The sequence below is a fragment of the Ahaetulla prasina genome, chromosome 10 (assembly GCF_028640845.1).
Source record: "Ahaetulla prasina isolate Xishuangbanna chromosome 10, ASM2864084v1, whole genome shotgun sequence".
Lineage (NCBI taxonomy): Eukaryota > Metazoa > Chordata > Lepidosauria > Squamata > Colubridae > Ahaetulla > Ahaetulla prasina.
Window position 1 is genome coordinate 16,787,619 of NC_080548.1, and position 22,767 is coordinate 16,810,385.

Consider the following 22,767-nt stretch of genomic DNA (forward strand, 5'->3'; position numbering starts at 1 on the left):
CATTTGCAATCTTCTACTATCAACTCTTTCTATAACAGCTTGCATTTAATTTCCATCTGAAAGAAGTAGGTTTCCTTTTATCAGCCAAACTCACAGGGTAATGATCAGAAAAAGTCTTTGATAACATCTCAGCTTTTGAAACCATAGCCAAATTAACTTGTTTTATATCTTCAGACATTGGTTTTACAGAATTTTCCATCTTATCAAGCCTTTCATCCATCTTTTTTTCAAGGGCTATACATTTGAATTCAAGGGATGGAGCTAGTTTAGTTCCTAATTGATCGAGCATTCCGTGAAGTAAACTCAAATTGCTTTATCATCTTTCTTGACCAGCTGTTCCAAGAAAACTCTTCTACTCTAATCTTGCAGCCCGCCTGTTATGTTAAGCACAAGTAATCAGGACCTTAGGTTAGATTGCAGTTCAGAAGATTTATTGCTCAATCCTTGCTAAGAATCTAGTCAACTAAAGTTCAATCCTAAATTGCGTACCAGATAAGGATCGACAGAATTCAAGAGAGGTTGGACTTAGACTATTTTTTTTTAAATTTACATTTATATCCCGCCCTTCTCCAAAGACTCAGGGCGGCTTACAGTGTATAAGGCAATAGTCTCATTCTATTTGTATATTTTACAAAGTCAACTTATTGCCCCCCCAACAATCTGGGTCCTCATTTGAGGACCCAGATTGTCCTCAAATTTGAGGGAAGGTAATGATTCTAGGCTAATGGCTTGTTTAATTCCACTCCCAGCTCTGCCTGCTTGTTTCCTACACCCTTATTTAAAAATGAAAATGCTAAAGAAGATGCAATGTCCTTCCTGTTAAAGACTACTTCAGCTTCAATCACAACAATACAAGAGCAAACAATAGATTTAAACTTAACCGCTTCAATCTTGATTGCAGAAAATATGACTTCAGTAACAGAGTTGTTAATGCTTGGAACACACTACCTGACTGTGGTCTCTTCTCAAACTCCCCAAAGCTTTAACCAAAAACTGTCTACTATTGACCTCACCCCATTCCTAAGAGGTCCATAAGGGGCGTGCATAAGAGCACAAACGTGCCTACCGTTCCTGTCCTATTGTTTTTTTTTCATTATATCCAATTAATATAGTTATTGCATGCTTATGCTTATATATATATTTATTATTATTTATTTATTTATTTATTATTCAAATTTTTATACCGCCCTATCTCCCGAAGGACTCAGGGCAGTTCACAGCCTTATAAAAACATAAGAATAAATACAAGTTAAAACAACATTTAAAAAACTTATTACATTAGGCCGAATTTAAAACTATCGTTAGAATACTACAAAACCCCATTTAAAACTAATTTTAAAACTAAACTCTAAGCCGGCCCCGCACAAATAAATAGATGTGTCTTAAGCTCACGGCGGAAGGTTCGAAGGTCAGGAAGTTGGCGAAGTCCTGGGGGAAGTTCGTTCCAGAGGGTGGGGGCCCCCACAGAGAAAGCCCTTCCTCTGGGTGTTGGCAGTCGGCATTGCCTGGCGGACGGCATCCTAAGGAGTCCCTTTCTGTGAGAGCATACGGGTCGGTGGGAGGCAGTCGGTGGCAGTAGGCGGTCCCGTAAATAACCCGGCCCTATGCCATGGAGCGCTTTAAAGATGGTAACCAAAACCTTGAAGCGCACCCGGAAGGCCACAGGTAGCCAGTGCAGTCTGCGCAGGAGTGGTGTCACATGGGAGCCACGAGGGGCTCCCTCTATCACCCGCGCAGCTGCATTCTGAACCAACTGAAGCCTCCGGATGCTCTTCAAGGGGAGCCCCATGTAGAGAGCATTGCAGTAATCCAAGCGAGATGTGACGAGCGCATGAGTGACCGTGCATAGGGCACCCCGGTCTAGGAGGGGGCGCAACTGGCGAACCAGGCGGACTTGGTAAAAAGCCCTCCTGGAGACGGCCATCAAATGATCTTCAAAGGACAGCCGTCCATCCAGGAGAACACCCAAGTTGCGCATCCTTTCCATCGGGGCCAGTAACTCGCCCCCAACAGTCAGCCGCAGCTGCAACTGACTGTACCGGGGTGCCGGTATACATATACATATACATATACATATACATATACATATACATATATATGCTTATATATTATATAGTTACTTTCATGCTTATGCTTATATATACTGTTGTGACAAAATAAATAAATAAATAAATAAAATAAAAATAAATAAACAAACTTCAGTCACTCTTATGTCTTTTAAAGCTGTAATTGCAAACACATGTCATATTTGCATCTCCATGGTTACCATCAAGTACTCAGTCTATCCAAGTTATCTTCATAAGTTTGGTTTGTAAATTCAACCCATTATCGGGAATCTTTTAGCGCAAAGCAAGCAGCATTCCCACAGAAGGTCTGAGTAGATTATTTAATTCAGGTAGGATTTTGGCAATGCAGTTGTATAGGAAGATTCATCTTTTCCAGATAACTTTCCCCTTCATCCGATTTAAAGTTACTTATATCATCCCTCGTTAAGCTTTCTGCCAAAAATCACTAAGATAAGTCCTTATCTGTTGTGAAAAGGAATCTCTCTCAGACTGTACAGAAATTATATCAACATGTGATTAAGAAATGCAGATTGGCTGGTTGTTTTGCCCATTTTTTTTACTGTTCCACAGCTGTGAACTTAGATGGAATCCCACACCTCCCAACCACTCAACTCACAACCAAATTGCAAAAGCTTCCAGTTTTGCAGTTAGTGTACTTTTTGGACTATAAGACGCACTTCCACCCACCCACCCTCAAAAGTGGATGAAAATTGCAGTGCGTCTTATACACCAAATGTTGCCAAAGCCCCGCCCACCCGCCTGCCAGCCATTTCCGCCCTTCGCCACCGCTGTTCCCCGCCACCTGGAACTGGCCAAAAATGCGACGCACGAAGGCCAAAAATGGGACGTGAGGAGGCGGTGATGGGCTCTAGCAATCCCCACAGCCTGGAACAGCTGATTGGCAGTATTCTGGGAGGCCGATCCAACCGCCAATCAGCTGTTCGTGCTAAATCAGGCGGCGATAACGTACTGAAGCTGAACAGGCTGTTTGCTGCAAGAATGATGATTACCGATGGATTCTGGTAGGCAGAGGTAGAATTTTTTTTTTCCTCCCCAAAAACTAATGTGCATCTTATACTCCGAAAAATATGGAACTTATAGGAGCATCTGTCCGGAGTCAAATGGGTTGTTCCGTTCTCTGTCTGGAGAGAATTTGGTGCCTCCGGGTGCTGATCTCTGCTGAAATACTGTCTCTGCTCCCTGAAGACGTTGAAACCACTCTTAATCCTCACCAGAAACCTTACTGCATCTTCTAGATGCATATAACTCAGTATGCCTGTTTATGAAGTCTTGTGAAGACCATCAAGTTTCAGGATTATGTTATTAGACTGTTAAGAGTTGCAGCAGCTTGCTGTGCGTCACTGAAACGTTAACCTCATGTTACAGAAATGCAAAACACAGTTTTGCTTTGCAGAAGCAATGGTTGAGAAGAGAAGAGGATTCTCTATTTAGAGCAGATGTTGAAATAAAAGATTGTACCAGATACCATACATGGGCCTGAACAGCACAACTCATTTATGTTATTATTTTTTTTTATGATGCTCTCTGAAGCAATTGAATAAGAGGTGTGGAAATTATGCCCTAAGAAATGCGTTAAAACTCAATGATGGATGGCAACCAGGATTTCAGATTTCAGATTAACAAGAGTTGGAAGGGACCTTATAGATCAGGGGTGTCCAAACTTTTTTGAGTGAGGGCCAAATACAGAAAAATAAGCAAAGGCCCGGGCCACCGGGGGGGGGGGGGAATGGGCGTGGCTTATTTTGGGGTGTGGCTTGGTGGTCATGTGACTGGTGGGCGTGGCTAACTGCTCATGTGACTGAGTGGATGTGGCTATGGGCATAGAAACTACTCAGAGGGCTAAAAAAAGTAATTTTTGACCAGTCCTCACACTTATGACCATCCTCACATTTATGCCCATTGCAGCATTTTTAACAACCATATCACTCATTTCACAACTGCTTCTCTTCACCACGGTTACAAGATAGGGTGCAAAATGTAAAGATAGTTGTACGTGTGAGGACCAGTCAAAAGTGTGAGAACCTGTCAGAAATCACTTTTTTCAGCCGTCTGGGTAGTCCCTATGCACAGTTTAGGCTTAAGTATACTATATGTGTGTGAGTTATATATATGTGCATGTGTATCTCTATGTTTGTGTACGTGTGTGTTTGTGTTATGTTGATTTTTAATGTAATATTTTTAAATATAATTATTCAGAAAGGCATGCGGCTGGACAACAAACAGCCTAGTAAATTCATGTGTGGCCCGGGCCACACACAAGAGGTGACATATTGACACATGATTACTGTGTGTATTTCTAACTCACCTATAATGTGAAGAACATTGCTCTCAGTGGGAGCAGTGATGCTGTCCTTTGGATTGAAGGCGAACTCGGCCTCGGGATGCTCCGGGGACAGAAACGCCGCAAAAGAGCGACGGCTCAGCTGCCCCCAAGGGGAAGGGAGGACCCCGGAGAAGAGCCCGGAGAAGGAGCTACGGCCGGGGTGCCCGTCAACGAGCTCAGCTCCCACAGCCAGCCCGGCCTCGCATTAGCCGGGGCCCCTTTCCAGCAGCTGGTGGGCGTGCGGGGCGCGGCCGGGGCCTCCAAAAGCAGTAGGGCCGCCCGGACCTTGAGTCCGCGGCTGGCGTCCTCCGGCCCTTGAAGCAGCAGCGGGGGCGGCGGCCTCCCGTGGCCCTTCGTCTCTAGGCGGAGAGCAGGTGGCAGTCAGTGGCTCCCAGGCGGCGATCCCCTCAGCCTCTTCCCCCCCACTCCCCGCCTCCCGCCTGACTCACCAGCCCTGGGCCGCCTCCCGCCTGGCCCGGCCTCCGAGCGGAACTTGGCCGGAACCACCAGCGGCTCTCCGTCCGCCTCCCGCTGCCTCTTCCTCCCGGGCAGCCGAGGGGCACCGCCTCGCTTCAGTCCGCACTCCGGGGGGACGGGGGGGCGGCGGGAGCAGCGCCTGTGCCTATCCCGCGCGCCGCTTCCCCCCGCCGCCGCCCCAGCGGATCCCGCCACCGAAATTCATCCTCAGAGTCGCCCATTTTGGCGGCGCAGCTACGCAGGCGCCACCTTTCCGTTGCTGCGCGAGCTCCCCCTGCTGCTCGGCGGCTGAACTGCCCCAACCCTCTTTGCAACAGCCCCGCGCCGGGACGGAAGAGTCACGTACAGAAACAGGAGCCATCTACGATTTTTATTACATATTTTACCCGAGACGTTGCGCAACCTTCTATTGCACCAGGCCACCCCACCTGGGAAGCCGGGCAGAATGGTGAAGGCGGCGGGCCATATTCAATTATATTTTCAGAATTTGCTGCGGGCCAATAAAAACTGACCCGAGACGTTGCGCAACCTTCTATTGCACCAGGCCACCCCACCTGGAAAGCCGGGCAGAATGGTGAAGGCGGCGGGCCATATTCAATTATATTTTCAGAATTTGCTGCGGGCCAATAAAAACTGACCCGCAGGCCGCAGTTGGCCCGCGGGCCGTAGTTTGGACACCCCTGTTATAGATCATCTAGTCCAATCCTCTGCCCAAGCAGGAGACCGTACATCATTTCTGACAGATGGCAGTCCAGTCTCGTCTTGAAAGCTTCCAGTGATGAAGCTCCCACAACTTCCAAAGGCAACTTCTGTTCCATTGGTTGATTGTTCTCATGGTCAGAAAATTTATCCTTATTTCTAGGTTGAATCTCTCCTTGATCAGTTTCTATCCATTATTCCTTGTCTGGCCTTTGGGTGCCTTGGAAAATAGTTTGACCCCTTTCCTCTCTGTGGCAGCCCCTCAACTGCTATTAAGCCTGGTTTCACCCACTCTATATGTATACTTTTGGCTTTTCTTCTCAATTTTTTTATTTTTTTATTTTACACAATCTGACAGATACACAGCGTATAACATATAAATATTTCCTATTTCTAAACAGCGTTTCTTAGTGGTCTTCTCTCAGTTTTATGCCTTTCCCCCATATCACATTTGTTATTTTATTTTCTTTCTTATCCCCTTTTCTTTATTTACATTAAATTATCTAATATTAATAGCTTTACTTTTCTAGATTCTTACATATTTATTATTTACATATTATACATTCCTAATACATTCTGTACCTTCTAATTTCTCCCCTTTATTTTTCTTCTTTATTTTTCTCCTGGTATGGTATAAATGGTATGAATGGTATCAAGCCATTCATACCATTCATACCAATGGTATCAAGCCATTCATACAGATTGTATAATAATCTGTCTCTTCTTTCTCTTTAATTTCTTTTGTTAGCTTTTCCATTTCGGCACACTTTTAAAACTTCCCCTATCACTTCTTCATCTGTTGTTATTTCTTCCTGTTTCCGATTTTGTGCATAAGTTATTCGTGCAGCTGTTATAATATGTAGAATCAAATATTTTATTTCTTTGGCATATGGTCTTGTAAAGATTCCTAATAAAAATGTTTCCGGTTAGCTTTGTGTACTTTTGGCTCTTCTTGCCTGAGTGTTAAGACTTCACTTTTCTCTACATTGAATTTTCATTTTGCTAGATAGGGCCCAGTGTTCAAGGGTGACTTTCCAAACTTACAGCTTTATGGGTCCAACTCTCCCTTGTTCATGGATCCATTGCGATGGATATTGGGTTATAGTAATGAGCACAGTGAAGTCACTCCAGTGGTCTCTTTCAGTTTTTCTCCAGATCTCGCCTTGGATTCCCCTGGCACCGATCATTTTGTCATCATAGCCCAGCTGAAGGAAGAAGTAGCTACTTTGAAGAAGATGCTGCACCAGAAGGATCAGATGATCCTGGAGAAAGAAAAAAAGGTAACCCCATGGAGCTCCTTTTGCTTTACAGCAGACTCTCCTGTATTGCTGTCCTGCTCACCCAGTGTTACTTGAAGAGGAGGGGTCAGGATCTTCTAGCATCTCAATGAGACTCTAAGCCAGAGGTGGGTTTCAGCAGGTTCTGACCAGTTCTGGAGAACCAGTAGCGGAAATTTTGAGTAGTTCAGAGAACCAGTAGTAAAAATTCTGACTGGCCTTGCCCCCATCTATTCTCTGCCTCCCAAGTCCCAGCTGATCGGGAGGAAATGGGGATTTTGCAGTAACCTTCCCCTGCCACGCCCGCCAAGCCATGCCACGCCCATCAAGCCACACCCACAGAACTGGTAGTAAAAAAATTTGAAACCCACCACTGCTCTAAGCCAGTGTTTCTCAACCTTAAGCAATTATAACCCAGCTATGCTGCTGACTGAGGAATTCTATCTATCTATCTAGTATTAAAACAATAAACATTAAAAACCTAGCACCAAAGTTAAACTTTCACATGCAGTCCATCACTAAGTACTCTCATCACTCTCATCCTGTTCCACATTTGGAAGACTAGGAGGATGGGGGACTGCCGAATTTCAGAGGAAAGGTGTTCCATAAGTAGAGGCTGTCACAGAAAAAAAAATCACACTTCCTAAATCCCATAAGATTGCACCATTTAAGGAAATGGAATAGGAACATGCCCATCCTATTTGACCTGATAAGACTGATGAATATCCTTAGGAAGAGGCAGTCCTCCAGTACCTGGCTCTGTGCCATGTAGGGCTTAAAAGTAATAACCAACCCCTTGAATTCTACCCAGAATAAAATTTGGAATCGGTGCAGCTTGCACAACAGAGGTGCTGGAGCAGTGGTGAAATGTAAAAAATTTTTACTACCAGTTCGGTGGGCGTGGCTTGGTGGGGGGCTAATGTGACTGGGTGGGCATGGCCAACTTCTTTTTTTAACTTTTAAAAGCATTTTTTCTACAATCTCTTCACCCGAAGAGGTTGTAGAAAAAATGTTTTTAAAAGGTTCTGACAATCCCAGCTGAGTTGCGCAATCATCAGAGGGTTTTTTTTTACTTTTAAAAGCATTTTTTCAGACAAAGAAAAAATGCTTTTAAAAGTTAAAAAAAAAACCCTCTGATGATCGCATGGCTCAGCTGGGCATGGGGTGGGGGCAGGGATTTTTGCTACTGGTTCTCTGAACCACCCGCCGTCATCGCTACTGGATCAAGCGATCCAGTCCGAACCGGGAGCATTTCACCCTTGTGTTGGAGATGCACAGTGGCCATTAATTTTTGCACCACTTCAGTTCCCTGGCCCAGAGAAGGCAGATTTAAGCCTCCAGAACCATAAATCTGGGGAACTCCACTGCTAGCCCAGTCAAAGTCCAGGAGCACAAGCAAGGATGTTGCTACAGTGCAGGGAGGGAAGGTAAGTGCACAGCAATCCCCACAGATCCCTTTGGCCCAACCTCACAAAGAAGGTCTCACATCCCAGCAATCTCTTGTGCCTAGTGGCCGCCAGTGACTCACAAATGACAACAGTCACACCCTTATCCCTGCCCTAGAGTCAAGGTTGGTGTCACGGTCGAAACCCAGGAGGGCACGTTTCAGGGAGGGGAATCTTCCTTTGATGTCTTTGTTTCCTTTCTTCCCTCGATCGTTTTTATTACTATTTTATCTGTTCTTCTATATTGTTGCCAAGAAAACAATGTGGGGCTTGTCCATAAATTTACCAGGAGCCTAGCTTCATTTGAAGTTGGTTTTTATCTTTTCCCTGTTTCCTCTTAAATCATCACTTTGCGTGAGATGATTGAAATGACTGATGAAATCACGATGTGGGGGAAAAAAGAATAGGATTGAACAGGCAAGATCATTGTCCAAAAAATAAGTAAACGTGTTTGATGTTTAAAGCTGGAATTTATTGGTAGACAAAACACTGGGTTGTGTTTTGCCAGTTCTTTTCTATGGGGTAGAAATACGAACAGGGACCAAAATGACAGAAAAATAGAAGCTTTGAAATGCTGAATTACAAAAGATGACCAAAACTATCTCATTTTGAACATGAACAAAACGTGATAGTCCTCCATAGTATGGGAAAGATGGAGAAGTTGTAAATAATATCCAAAAAAAAAAGAAATAGGAATATTTAATATCATCATCATCATCATTTAAAGACCCGATAATCCCTTGTGGGATGGAGTCTGGGCAACTGAATGGAGCTGCTAGCCGACTGTTTAATGGCCGGATGCCCTTCCTGTCGCCAATGCAGAGCTTTGTTCAGCAGATACATTCTCATTGTGCCCAGAAAGAAATACCTGCCTCTACCTAGGATCGAACTCACAGCCTCCTGATTGTGAGGCGAGAGCTCTACCTCTAGGCTACCATATCACTCTATTTAGGACATATAATACACCCAAAAAATCCTGATTATATATCTGTCTGTCTGTCTGTCTGTCTGTCTGTCTGTCTGTCTGTCTGTCTGTCTATCTATCTATCTATCTATCTATCTATCTATCTATCTATCTATCTATCTATCTATCTAATCTATCTATCCATCCATCCATCCAGGTATCTAAGTATCTATCTCGCATTGCAATCACAGGACTAAGAATAAACCCTAAACACAATCCATGGCATTAGGCCTCAAAAGCTCCTCAGAAAAATTGTAACTTCAACTTTTTCTGGAAGACAATTTTGGAGATAGATGAATCTCCGGTGGGAGATAATTTCAGAGGTCCTGCCCCATCATGGAATAACACTTCTGGGCTTTGCAAAAATGGGGGGCAGCTCGCTACTTGTCCCAGCATGATTGAAGTTGACTTGAGTTAAGTTGACGTGGTCCTGCAGGTAACCAGGCACCCATCCATAAAGAGGTTTATGGATTGAAATCAGCACTAATTGATTCAGTAGAATCATGGGAATGCAGCACTCAAAAATGGTACATATTCTGGCTGACATATTTATCTGCCTGGTTTGGCAAAAAAAAGCAAACATGTCCTTTCTTTGGACAGTAACTCAAAATAACAAATAGATACAGGCTAGAATAGTGCTGATAGTCGTCAATATCCAGTATAAGATAAGATCATTCTTCTGAAGTTCTTTTCTTCCTCTCCCTCTTCTTCTTCTTTTTAAATATATAGTGTTATTATTTCAGTGGACATTTAGCAGGATGAGGCTCCAGTGTTAGTATATTTCATGTGTTTGAAAAATGATTTACTGTAACAAAATACACAGGCATCTCACCACTGTAGCCATTTCTTTATCTCTTGTTACTTCTTAACTTTTTGTGTGGGTGCTCCGTCATGTCTTAGGCACATATTTCACGGATGCACTGCCCAAGGACAGAGGCAATATTCAGTTCCCGGAAAGTGATAACAAAATGGATTATTTTTTCACTATCGCTCCAAAATACAGATTAGAGGAATGGAACTAAGGCACTTTTGAGAAACAAACCAATCCAAACTCCGCTTCTTTTCCCCCCCACTTTTCTGCCATCAGATACTATGTTCATAATTATTTCTAGTGTTTAAAATTTTTAAGTCCATTGTTCTCAATAGGATGGTAGTATTAAAAGAGACAAGGAAATGGCTTGTGTTCTGCCGGTCTGAAAGATATCAGAAGGGAATTGGCCAGTGGTGAGATTCAGCCAGTTCGCACCACTTCGGGAGAAACGGTTGTTAACTCTCTGAGCAGTTTGGTGAACTGGTTGTTGGAAGAAATCATTAGGGAAGAGAACCAGTTGTTAAATTATTTGAATCCCACCACTATAATTGGCTAGATACAGGCTAGATAGGATGTAGGATATAGGCTAGATAGATAGGATATAGGCTAGATAGGATGGTAGAGGATAGGAAGGCCTGGAGGAACGTTGTCCATGGGGACACGATGGGTCGGACATGACTTCGCAACTAACAACAAGGCTAGATACAAGGGACACAGTGGCTCAGTGGCTAAGACGCCGAGCTTGTCGATCGAAAGGTCGGCAGTTCAGCGGTTCAAATCCCTAGTGCCACGTAACGGGGTGAGCTCCCGTGACTTGTCCCAGCTTCTGCCAACCTAGCAGTTCGAAAGCAAGTAAAAAATGCAAGTAGGAAAATAGGGACCACCTTTGGTGAGAAGGTGCCTTCCGTGCGCCTTTGGCGTTTATTCATGCCGATCACATGACCACGGAGACGTCTTCGGACAGCGCTGGCTCTTTGGCTTTGAAACGGAGATGAGCACTGCCCCTTAGAGTCGGGAACGACCAGCACATATGTGCGAGGGGAACCTTTACCTTTACCTTTTAGGCTAGATACCTGTTTTCAGTTTTCAAAAAAAAAAATACTAAGAGGTTAATAAAACACCCCCTGTTATTCTTCAGCCTGGAACTGACTTAGTCGGTTCCCCTGGGGAGGGATGACAAGTTATATTAGATCACTTCAATGCAAATGTATCTCAGCAGCCCTATTTTCTTTGTTTTGGTTTGCAGATAACAGAACTGAAGGCTGACCTGCAATACCAGGAATCCCAAATGAGGGTGAAAATGAACCAGATGGAAAAAACTCACAAGGAAGTTACAGAACATTTGCAGGTAACCTTGATTTCATTAAGGGACTTTTTAATGAGTATTCATATGATTCAGTAGGCTTGGCTGCTACACCACACTGTGCCAAAACGTGTTGTTGTTTTTTCCTCAGTTTTGGCTTGATATTCAATGCACTGCATGAACCCAGCCATTGTGGTTTATAATGTCCCGTGTTATGAAAGTGTTTCCAGTCTTAGCAACTCAGGTGTGTGGACTTCAACTCCCAGAATTCCCCAGCCAGCATGGGCTTGTTCCTGCGGTCACTAGGAATCGGGATCCAATTTGGGTCAATCATCAGGACCAGAGGTTTAATTTTCCAATCTTTTGGACTCATGCTGGAGCCCGTCTTCAGAGAACTTCTCTCTCACCAGAATGAGAAATTCCCTGAGGATGGGCTGCAGTAGGAGTCTAAAAACTCAGAAGATTAAACCTCTGGTCCTGGTGACTGAGCTAGATTGGATCCTCCAACATTATCCTAGGACAGTGGCTAACCTTTTATGGACCAAAAAGGACGCCCGAACCCCCAAAATACAATGTGTGCGTGGCCCCCTGCATGCGCGTGTGGCCCTAGGTATGCACCCCCTGCATGAGCACGTGCTCCCCTGCATGCGTGCGCTCTCCCCGCACACACCCCGTGCATATACAGCAGAGACCCAAAGACCAGCTGGCTGGTAGGAGGCCTGCACAGCAGAGTTGAACTGGGGCAATGGCTCATGTGCCATCAGAGAGGGCGCTGTGTGCCACCTCTGGCACGCATGCCATAGGTTTGCCATCACAGTCCTAGGATATCTGTATTTGCCTTCATTCATCAGAAATCAGGTTTGATTTAAGAGACCATAGCAGTGTTAAACCGCAGATTAGCAGTATGCAAATCCAGCCATTTAGGCTTACTCCAGGGTAGTTAATCATGGTTTAGCATACCGAAATGCACATTTTATTCACACCTCTCTTCCTTTTCTCCCTGCCAGGCCAAGAACCGAGAGCTCCTGAAGCAAGCTGCAACTTTATCCAAGGGCAAAAAATCAGAGAAATCGGGGGCAATAACTTCCCCTTAAATTCATCAGATCTCTTGCCCTAAGATGTCTGGGGTTTAAAACCCCATGGTTCCAGAACCACACATGGATTGCTACTCTTTGTGCATGTGACAGAATCCGTTGAGGTTGGCTAATCAATAGAGTGCCCCAGTGCTGGTTTATAAAACCTCCTCTTTCTGTCATAGTACAGTGATGAGAATGATATGGAGGTTTGGTCCTCCAAGCTCAAGAACAAGCCCTGTTTAGCTCCGATATTTCTCTCCAGCCACTTTTACCATCACTGCCTTGGGGACTGATGAAGCAAAAGGGCCTCCTTGCTGATTGGATCCTTTACAGGATTCTGCTTTTGTACTACACAAGAGACCTAAAGTGGCGAGAGCCGGTTTTAAAGCAATTTTTAAAGCCTTTTTAAAATGAAATTGGGGATGTGTCTACCCCTCAATTCTTAAGGACAGCTTGAGACTTTTTCTCACAGGTTTATAAATTGAGAACGGAGTTTCAGTCAGCAATTCTCTCTCCAGCTTCTAAAAATTCAAGAGTTTCTTGGCACTATAGTTGAATATACTCGTATGGAAGCCAGCAGTTACAAATTAGTGTTTTGCTCACGTTTTTTATGCTTCTTTAGGTAGCATAGCTTTTTAGGCCGGTTCGACAGATCCTTCCATTTGGAGTGATATCGGGAATCGGAAGCAGGCTAAAAATTACTTTTTCAGGTACATGAGGCGAATTAGTAACAAGTGTACATCTATGCAGTTTTTCTGAAGAAAAATAAAATCATTTTGACTTCCCTGGCAGCAGGATAAAAGGAATTCGGGGGGAAATGCTGAAACTAGAGGACAGGTTTTCTGAAATCTTGAGATATATATATATATATATTTGTTTTCTGAGGTTTTCGCGGGTGTTTGTATGTAGGTCTTTGGTTATTCGGGTTTTCTCCCGCGTAAAATTGGAAATGTCTTGGCGACGTTTCGACGAAGTCTCATTCGTCATCTTCAGGCTTCAGCTTCGTGCTTCTGGGAGCAATGTGCTGGGAGCAATTGCTCCCAGAAGCACAAAGCTGAAACCTGAAGATGACGAATGAGACTTCGTCTAAACGTCACCAAGACCACCCTCAAGTCAGGTTTATGGGGCTGGCAAGAAAATGAGACGGCTTTAAGTGCTAAGAGGGAACTCTTAATGCCCATAAAGGTAGAAATGAAAAGAATTCAATGAGTTTTTCAGCTCTGATCCCTGGCTGAATTTTCTGGGGCATGGTAAGTGTTCAAAAGCAATGAGAAGCTGCTAGTGTGTTTTCAGTTTGCTCCAAGCTGATTGAATTGGGGGGAGGGGGGAATGAAGAAAATCATTGCAAAGAAATGCCTCACCCAGCAATTTGAGATGAATTAATCACCTTTTTATATATAAATCAAGAGAAAAAAAACCTGTGCTGCTGTTGATTTTCTGATGCCCATCTCTTTAAAAAAAAGAAGACAACTTTGAACTGGGAAGCATGCAGAAATTGACGCTGTACTTCAGGTTATTTATTTTTTTAATCTTGTTTGCTCTTTCTGGTAAGAATCCACTGCCTAAGAAAGAGCATACTAAATAGAACCTAATTTTTATACTTAATAAATATATATATATATATTTTTAGGAAGAATTCATCCATAGAGATTTAAGTAGGGTTGTTTTTTTATCAATCTTTCCCCCACCCCACTCAATTAAGAAGAGAATGATATTTCTGGAACAATTTAGGTGTGTGGTGTGTTTCTTCCCCCCCCCCCTTCGTTGTGACAGTTCAATCATGCATTAAAGTGGGTGCTTTGCTGTGATACTGTTCTTTCTGGAATGTATTAAGTTATTTGTACAAAAGACATGCTAAAATATGCATCTGGGGGAAGAGGGAATCTTACAGCAGCAGCATTTTGTTTTGGATATTTTGTGTGTGGCTTTCTGGATTGGCCCAGACAAAATAAGCTTTTATTTTCTTTCTCTCTGAACTTGGGCCTGGTTTAGGCATGGCTATCCTCATGGACGCGGTGGCTCAGGGGCTAGGACGTTGAGCTTGTCGATCGAAAGGTCGGCAGCTCAGCGGTTCAAATCCCTAGTGCTGCCGTGTAACGGGGTGAGTTCCCGTTACTTGTCCCAGCTTCTGCCAATCTAGCAGTTCGAAAGCACATAAAAATGCAAGTAGAAAAAATAGCGTTCCGTGTGCCTTTGGCATTGAGTCATGCCAGCCACATGACCACGGAGACGTCTTCGGACAGCGCTGGCTTTTCGGCTTTGAAACGGAGATGAGCACCGCCCCCTAGAGTCGGCAACAACTAGCACATATGTGTGAGGGGAGCCTTTACCTTTACCTTTTTATCCTCATGAAACACAAAGAGCTTTGGTGTTAGGGTGGAATTGTCTGTAGCAAATTAAAAACTTTTTTTTTAATAATTAGGATTTATTGTTTGTTGTGTCCTGTTAAATCTTCTTCGCCTATCTCTGTAACTGTTGTTATTGCTTTAAAAAAAAATGGCAAAAGTTTCTTGGGATTTTAATAGACTGAATTGTTTCCTACCAGCACTACAGTTGAAAAGTCTCTCAGTTTGGCTTATGAAGCTTCCAAAGCTTGACAGTGACATTTCCTGATCAGCATTCTTCCCATCACACACGCCCCAGGCCCAGAGTGATGTTTCATGAATGAAGCAGATAGCCGCAAGTATGATAGAAGGGCATAAATGACAGTTCCTGAGGGAAATCCATACCCTCATCACCTTACTCTTTCAGGACGTCCACAACTGATGAGTAGCTGTCCCCACCTTTGCCAACCAAATGAAGAAAAATTGTGTGATATGGTAAATTGTGGGGGCCATCAAAAAGAAATTACATATTCCTAGAGCAGTGGTGGCAAACATTTTACTCGCCGAGTAAAACAGGTGCGAACTAGCGCGAACAGGTACACACTTCGCTTGCGTGCGCGCTATTCGCACTAACGCGCAGTTCCATCTGCGCATGTGCATGGTTTTTTCATGAACAATGCGTACAAATCAGGGGTGAAATGCTCCCGGTTCAGACCGGATCGCCCGATCCAGTAGCGATGGTAGCAGGTGGTTCAGAGAACCCGTAGCAAAACTCCCTAACCCCTGTGCCCAGCTGAGCCACACAATCATCAGAAGGTTTTTTTTTCTACTTTTAAAAGTAAAAAAAAAAGCCTCTGATGATCACGCAGCTCAGCTGGGATCGTCAGAGCCTTTTAAAAGCATTTTTTCTACAACCTCTTTGTCCAAAGAGGTTGTAGAAAAAATGCTTTTAAAAGTGGGGGGGGAAAAAAGGCCATGCCCTCCCAGTCACATTACCCCAGCACCAAGCCATGGCCACAGAACCAGTAGTAACAAATTTTACATTTCACCATTGGTACAAATGCCATCTGTGCATTTGCGCACAAATGCTCGCACCTGCACAGGAGAGCTCCGAAGACCAGCTGGGTCACCTGAATTGCGTACATGCACACTGGAGGCCCAAACACCAGCTGGGGCACGTGCACATGTGCAGCTACAGGTGAATTGGGAGACAGCTTGTGTGCCCAGATAGATGGCTCTGCGTGCCATAAGTTCGTCATGGTCCTAGAGTGATTATAGGTTAGCAGCAGAGGTGGGTTTCAGCAGGTTCTGACCAGTGCTGGAGAACCGTTAGCGGAATTTTTTAGTAATTTGGAGAACCGGTAAATACCACCTCTGACTGGCCCCACCTCCATCTATTCTCTGCCTCCCAAGTCCCAGCTGATCGGAAGGAAATAGGGATTTTGCAGTACCCTCCCCCTGCCATGCCTACCAAGCCACACCCACAGTACTGGTATTACATATTCCTAGAGCAGTGGTTTACTACCAGTACCCACAGTACTGGTAGTAAAAAAATTTGAAACCCACCACTGGTTAGCAGTGACAGTTCTTTGTCCCTAGTCATAGCGGGTGATTGCATAGAGGCTACTATAGTTGAGGTCAGAAAACCTAGGCAGAGGTGTAGCTTGATGGGAGTTTGATGGCAGACCATCACAAAATCCCAGGTGTGTGCAGACTAGACTGGGAAGTTAAAATGCACCCCTGAAGCAGGAAGCTCACTTCTGTATTGTTGCTAAGAAAGCTACGTTGCAGCACTCAGGTAATTAACAGGTGCCTCAACCTAGGGACATTCTTGCCTGTTTATACGTGTTCCTTGCCATATCAAGTGCAATGGCATATTTGGTGCATCCTAACTGCAGGAAGGGGCAGGTAAGGTTTATGAGATTTGCTTTGGTGGTTTTGTTTGTTTTTGCTTTTTGTTTCTTAAAAAAAAGAATGACCCCTGAAATCTTTCTGTGGGAAGTTAGTGCAAATGGTTGATGTCTTAGAATTAAGGAGCTCTGTTCTCACGAACAAAGATAAAAAATTTAAAAATAGATTGAAATAGAAAAACAGGATTTTGAAGCATAACTTTAAGGAGAAATGCCAGCATTTTAATTATTTCCAACGGTTCTGTTCAGAATATTTTACAGATGATGGCAATGGTTAATGTAGTTAACAAAGGACACCATTTGAATATAATGTATCCTTCATTGTAAAGTTTTCTAAACTTGTTGTTTGGTTACCTTTTTAGCAAAAACCATTTATAACGCTTAAATACCTCTGAAAAATGGAGTTTAGCTTTCCAGTATTTTGTGAAGACAAACAAAAAAAGTTGAACTGTTTCTTATATTTATATGCTTAAGGAATTGTGGATAAAAAACCAAAATGAGAATTCATAATGAAATGTTGGATGCTTACTTGTTTTCACAGTTGCTTCAGGCTGTTTCCATTTGTGTTTATTATCACTAACACAGTCCAAAAAATAAATACACTTAAATGGAGCATTGTGCCATTTATGGATTATTACCTTGATCAATTCTTTTTTTCCTCACTTTTTGATGATTTGCTGAAACAGATTTAAAAGGAATTTGCATACTGCAAAGAGTTTGAGCAAGCTTCATTGGACTTCAGATCAGTGTCTCAAGAGTTTTTTTTTAAAGACTTTCAAGAGGATATATCATTTTTAACTAATTATTTATCACTGACAAAGTTCTTTTGGCATTAAATGAAGTTGATGTACGTCATTGTTCAAATATTAATGGTCTTAATTGATGAGCTTTAGAGAGTTTGTATAAGAATGACTGAACTTGGATTATTTGTAGCCAATTTAAAACTTGTGACCAATCCTTTTGCAAAGTATATTCGAAGTAACAGCATAATCTTCTGCTCTAGAAAATCCCCATTCCTTGTGCTGAGTAAATTTATCCTCATAGTTGAGAAGGGAATTATTGGAGAATAAGAAAATATCAGGTGCTATTAATAGATTCTACCTTTTCAGACTTCTTAAATAATATTTGAGGATTTTGAGATAGTAGATAATTAATGTCTTTGTATTCAGGTGAAACAGTATCACTTTAATCAAATCCAGAGGGAGGATGTATTTATCCTTTAATTATTATTTTAATATGTAATCATTTTTCATTTTCATAGCAACAAAATAATATTCCAAATTGGGTATGTCTAAACATCTCTCATGTTTTTATTAATATTCTGTGGTCAACCTAATCTATTTATCACTGTATATAATTGAAGGAAACTTGCCAAATACGAAATCAAGTAGGTAATATATTGGGGTGCTTGGAATAACATAGAATTTTAGAGGAAAAGGCATTTTAAGCTATTTTACCAAATAATGAGAGCAGAAAATATTGCCCTGACTTAAATCCTCTTTTAATCTTGTGCAGAAGAGAATCATTAATCATTAAAGCTTCTTTAGCTGGTGCCAATTGTTTGAAAAATTATGCCTATTTAAATTCACATGAATTAACATAAAACCCAGTAACTTTTTAAAGCCCATTTTATGCTTGCTTAATGTTAATTGAACGGAATTGTTTGTTTATTTTGCTACTCTGTGCTAATCATTTTATAGTAATATTCAACAAAGTAGTCAGGGACTTTTAAAGAAATCTGTATATAATCATAATTGCTACTCTACTTAACATCTTCAGAATCCAGGAATTAGAGCAAAGAACTACAACTTATTTAGGGGGGGGAGAAATCTATTCCTGATTAACTTTTTTCATCTCCATAAGTTCTGAACCAATAAATCTACAGTTCCCATCATGCCTGAGCTAAGGTATACTCCTCTTCACCTGTCACACAACTGGCAGCTCCCTGGCTCTCTCGTCCAGTGACAGGATGGGTTGCATTAGCCAGCAAGAGCTGGCTTTTTGTGATTGCTTAGCTTTGCAGTCTGCCCCATGCTATAGCAGGATTAGGGCGGTGAGCTCATTGGGAAAGGATGGCATGCATGTAAATAGCTGTCTGCTGGATACACTTCCAACTGTACTGTCTAGTAGCTGACTTGTCCGGTTACAAAGAAACGATAAGTGTGAGAGTCATCCAGAAGATTAAAAAATATAGAGGGGTAATCATTAAAGGAATATAGTGCCCCTTAATTCAAGAGTGTGACCAAGCCGCATGGTGGCTTAGGAGTGAAGCTCTCGCCTCACAATCAGGAGGCTGAGAGTTCGGTCCTCGGGCAGCAGCAGATATTTCTCTGTGTGCAAAGGGAAAATACCTGCTGTGAACTCTGCATAGGCATCAGGAAGGGCGTTCAGCCAGTAAATGCTCAGCTCCATTCAATGGCCTCAACTCCACCCCGATGCAAGGGATTATAGGGTCATTAAAAGAGAAAAAAATTCTAGAGTGTGATCATTCTGCCCAATTCTGAGGTCTTAACTGGGCTTTTCAAGCTCTATGAAGCAGGTCATCCTCTTGAGATTGAAGGAAAGAGCCAAGAAGCGGCAATGGACACCAGGGTACTGATTTCTATTCCCCATCCTTCAGGTCTTTCTTAAAATGGTCTGGAAAACAGATGTTCTTCAGAAGTTCTGGTGTTGGAACTGCATAAGATGCTTGTCCCACTGATGAGTCCAAACGCTGTCCTTTCAAAGAGATGGACGTGGTGCTTATGGGTAAGATTGCAATAAGCAAACTGGGCGTACAGGTTAAAGAGAGCAGAAATAACAAAACGTATTAAATCATAAAACACCACCCTGGAGTTTTCATTTGCAGACCTTAATTGATGGTAACCTTGTATTCTAGCTTGAATTTAAAAAAACGATTCCGGACGACTTCCGGTGTCCAGCGGCAACGGACGTCTGGAAGGCTTCTCCTGCCTCCAGCGCCCGAATCCGGCCGCCGCCGAGGCCCTCAGGGGCCAGGTGTTCCGAAAAGGACACCTGCCGCACGGACGGCTCGCCAGGGGTCTCCCAGCCGACATACAGGACTGTGGGGACCGATGCTGGCGCGTCCTAGGCTTGGCGGGGTTCGAGGCCACAGGCCGCGCCATTATTTTGGTCGCCGCTTGCCGCTGTGCCCGTGACACCGGGCATTGGATTTATAACTGCAGCAGCCTGGTGGTGAACAGGAACGGAGAAGAATTGAGGAGGAGAAGGGAAGGAATATCGGTGGCGTGGTGGAGTGCTCCGGAGTGCGGGGGTTTTCTCCCCTGCGGTTGGAAGGAGCACGAGTTATTCTGGAGAGAGGAGAACTTAAAATAAGAAGATTACCGGTTTTGTGGAGCTCTGGAGAGAAGAGGTGATGGAGAAATTTAGGAGGGAAGGTTTGAGGCCCCTCCTTCTGGGGAACAGTGGTGGCGCCCAGCTTCCGCCTTCACTATGAGAATTTTGATGACATCACTTCCTTCGGCTTCCTGGTTGACTAACTGTACTCTGGACTCGTTGCTCCTGTGAGTGCCCCTGGTGGATCCGGAGGAAATTACAAGGATACTGTGCCTGCCTGAGGATTTTGTATTTTTTTTCCTTAATGGCAAAAGGTCAGAGACCAACTGCTGGAGAGATGGAGAGAATTTTGGAAAAGTTATCTAATATGGACAAGAAATTGATGAAATAAGAGCAGAAATTGTGACTATCCAAAAGGATTTAAAGGATACTCAACAAGTTTCAGCAGAAAACAAGCAGAAAGTGGAAGGTTTGAGGGTGAGATGCGGCAGTGCAGAAAAGAGAGGAGACGACAGGCAATGCTGTGCTTGACCACAGATGGATAAAATGTCTTATTTCCTTAGGTTTCAAAATTTGGAAGAAGTGGACCAAGAAGACTTGAGAGATGTTGTGACTAAATTGTTGGGAGAATTTCTTGGGAGAGGTGTTGATTTCATGAATTGGGATGTGGATCGAGTTTATAGAGTTAATTGCAATATGCACGCACGCATGCAGTTCCCAGAGAGGTTCATGTCAAATTTGTGAGAAGAGAGACGAGATGAAATTTTAGAAAACATAGGAGTGGGGCACTGATTTACAGGGGCAGGGAGATAGCCATTCTGAGGCAGATTCCCAGACAGGTACGTGAAAAAAGAAAGAAATATTATTTTTTGTCAAGCAAATTGTACCAGAAGGGAGTGGGCTTCAGATGGCTGATGCCAGAGGGATTGATGATTTTCCGGGAGGGCATTACGAAAAAAATCAGTACAATTGCGGAGGCTACGGCCTATGTGGAGGAACACAAAGCCCTCCTGGAATCAGATGACCCAGGAATTGAAGAAGGGGAGGTTATAGATCATGGGGCAGAAGCGGCTGCCGCTGTTGCGGCCCTGGAGTTGGGTCAGGCTGAACCCAGAGTTCTGAGATCCAAAACTAGGAAGTGATAAAGATATTTGGGATTGTGTTGGTTTTCCTTATTCTCTTTTGTACGATATTCTGTTTATTCTTGACTCTTCTTTATTACGTATTTAAAATTTGTAAACTTAGCTACTTCGTGTCACCTGCTTGCCATATGGCTGTTGTATGTGTTAAAAAATTTGAGTAAAATTCTTATTTTAGATAAGAAAAATGAAAATTTACCATACCTGATATGTATTTGTATAAACCTTTTTTTGACTAATAAAAACTTTTTGAATAAAAAAAAAAAAACGATTCCAAAGTAGCAAAGTATCTAGAACTATCGCAAACTTGGGAACCAGTTTTTGCTGGCAGAGCGCTCGGGCCACCACAGACGCCCCTGACACGAAGTCGAGCTTGCCATGCCCACCCACCCACACACACACACCGAGGTCAAACACAACCCTGATGCGGCCCTCAATGAAATCAAGTTTGACACCCCTGCTCTAGAAGTTACACATCCTGTTTTCTTTGGTTCCCGACTAGAGATTTCTCAAGGCCAAGAGGTGCTTAGCCAATGACCACTCCCTGGTTCTTGCTTCAAGTGAGAGAGAACCTAGAGCTTGGAACTGAAACGATGAAAAACAGATGTTCTTGGACCATTCACAGCAAGATTATATAGAATAAAGTCTATAGGTACACACTTCATTAGGCACTGCACATATGCCACATGTATTCATTGCCAGCACTCATTGTAGAAGTATTTTTTTCCCAAAGGAAAGCTCGCATATTTTTAAGATACTAAATGGTCTGTTCCAGTTTGTCTGTTTGCATGATTGAGCCAAGAATTCACAGTACAGAACATAATGAATTGATAAGAAAATTGAAGAAGACAATCGCAAAAAGAAATAAAGTTTATTTCCCCCCACCCCACCCCACCCCTCGTTTATTGTAGATGAGCCTCTCCAGAGCCAGGCCTGGAAACTTTTCCTGCAGGGTTTCCGTGTAGAGCAAAAAATAGCAACTATTCCATGGCTGAGTCCATGCAATATGTTCAGCTACTTAAAAGCTGAGTTATAGATCTAGCAGCTGTTTTGCAGAAGCTAAACTTGGTTAGATTTATTTGTGGCTTAGTGTGTTGTGCAAACCCTGTCTATTTGGACAGTGGTGTGACTACAAAACATGAATATTTTGAGTAAGCAGATCAAAAGCATCTTGTGAATTCAGCCACTGTTTTTTCCTAAGTAAGGCTGTTTTTTCCTAAGTATGAACCACCAATACATGGTATCACTGTATGACACAATTGTGCATATTTCACCTAGCTTTATTTGGCACTCGGGAAAGTTGATATTTAACCCTTAGGATAGTCCCCTTCTAACATTTTTTTTTTATTTTGTTTGTTTGTTTTATGTTCAGTATTTATACTCCCCCTTTAAGGTTCAACAATCCAAGTTACTGTGTTATTTAAAAAAAAAACTGCAAGAGAGTGTAGTAAAAGTGTAGTTTTCCATTCTTCAAAATTTAGCTCCTTGCACAGAATTTCCAGAAGCAAAATATGCTGAACACTGGCATCTTTAAGATGTATGGACTTCAACTCCCAAACTTCCCAGCCAAAAGCTAGTTGGTGTTTTTCATATGTGTGTGTGTGTGTGGGAGAGGGAGGGAGATAGATAGATGAT

At 43.0% G+C, this 22,767-nt stretch overlaps 1 protein-coding gene across 4 annotated transcripts in view; it reads left to right on the top strand.

Annotated features, from left to right (window-relative positions):
- FAM76A (family with sequence similarity 76 member A) overlaps positions 1 to 19,746 on the top strand; it is a 41,215-nt gene extending 21,469 nt beyond the window's left edge. The window contains exons 7-10 of one of the 4 annotated variants that reach the window (XR_009156605.1): positions 6,731 to 6,866; positions 11,330 to 11,431; positions 12,394 to 13,172; positions 15,008 to 19,746. Coding sequence is in view for 3 of the 4 variants with exons in the window: in XM_058195777.1 (XP_058051760.1) it covers positions 6,731 to 6,866; positions 11,330 to 11,431; positions 12,394 to 12,480 (325 nt within the window). In the remaining variant the exon portion in view is untranslated. Of the gene's footprint in view, positions 1 to 6,730; positions 6,867 to 11,329; positions 11,432 to 11,537; positions 11,695 to 12,393 lie in introns of those variants that run through there. The other 3 variants (XM_058195777.1, XM_058195778.1, XM_058195779.1) reach the window with 3 other exon arrangements.
- Positions 19,747 to 22,767: the final 3,021 nt, after the last annotated feature.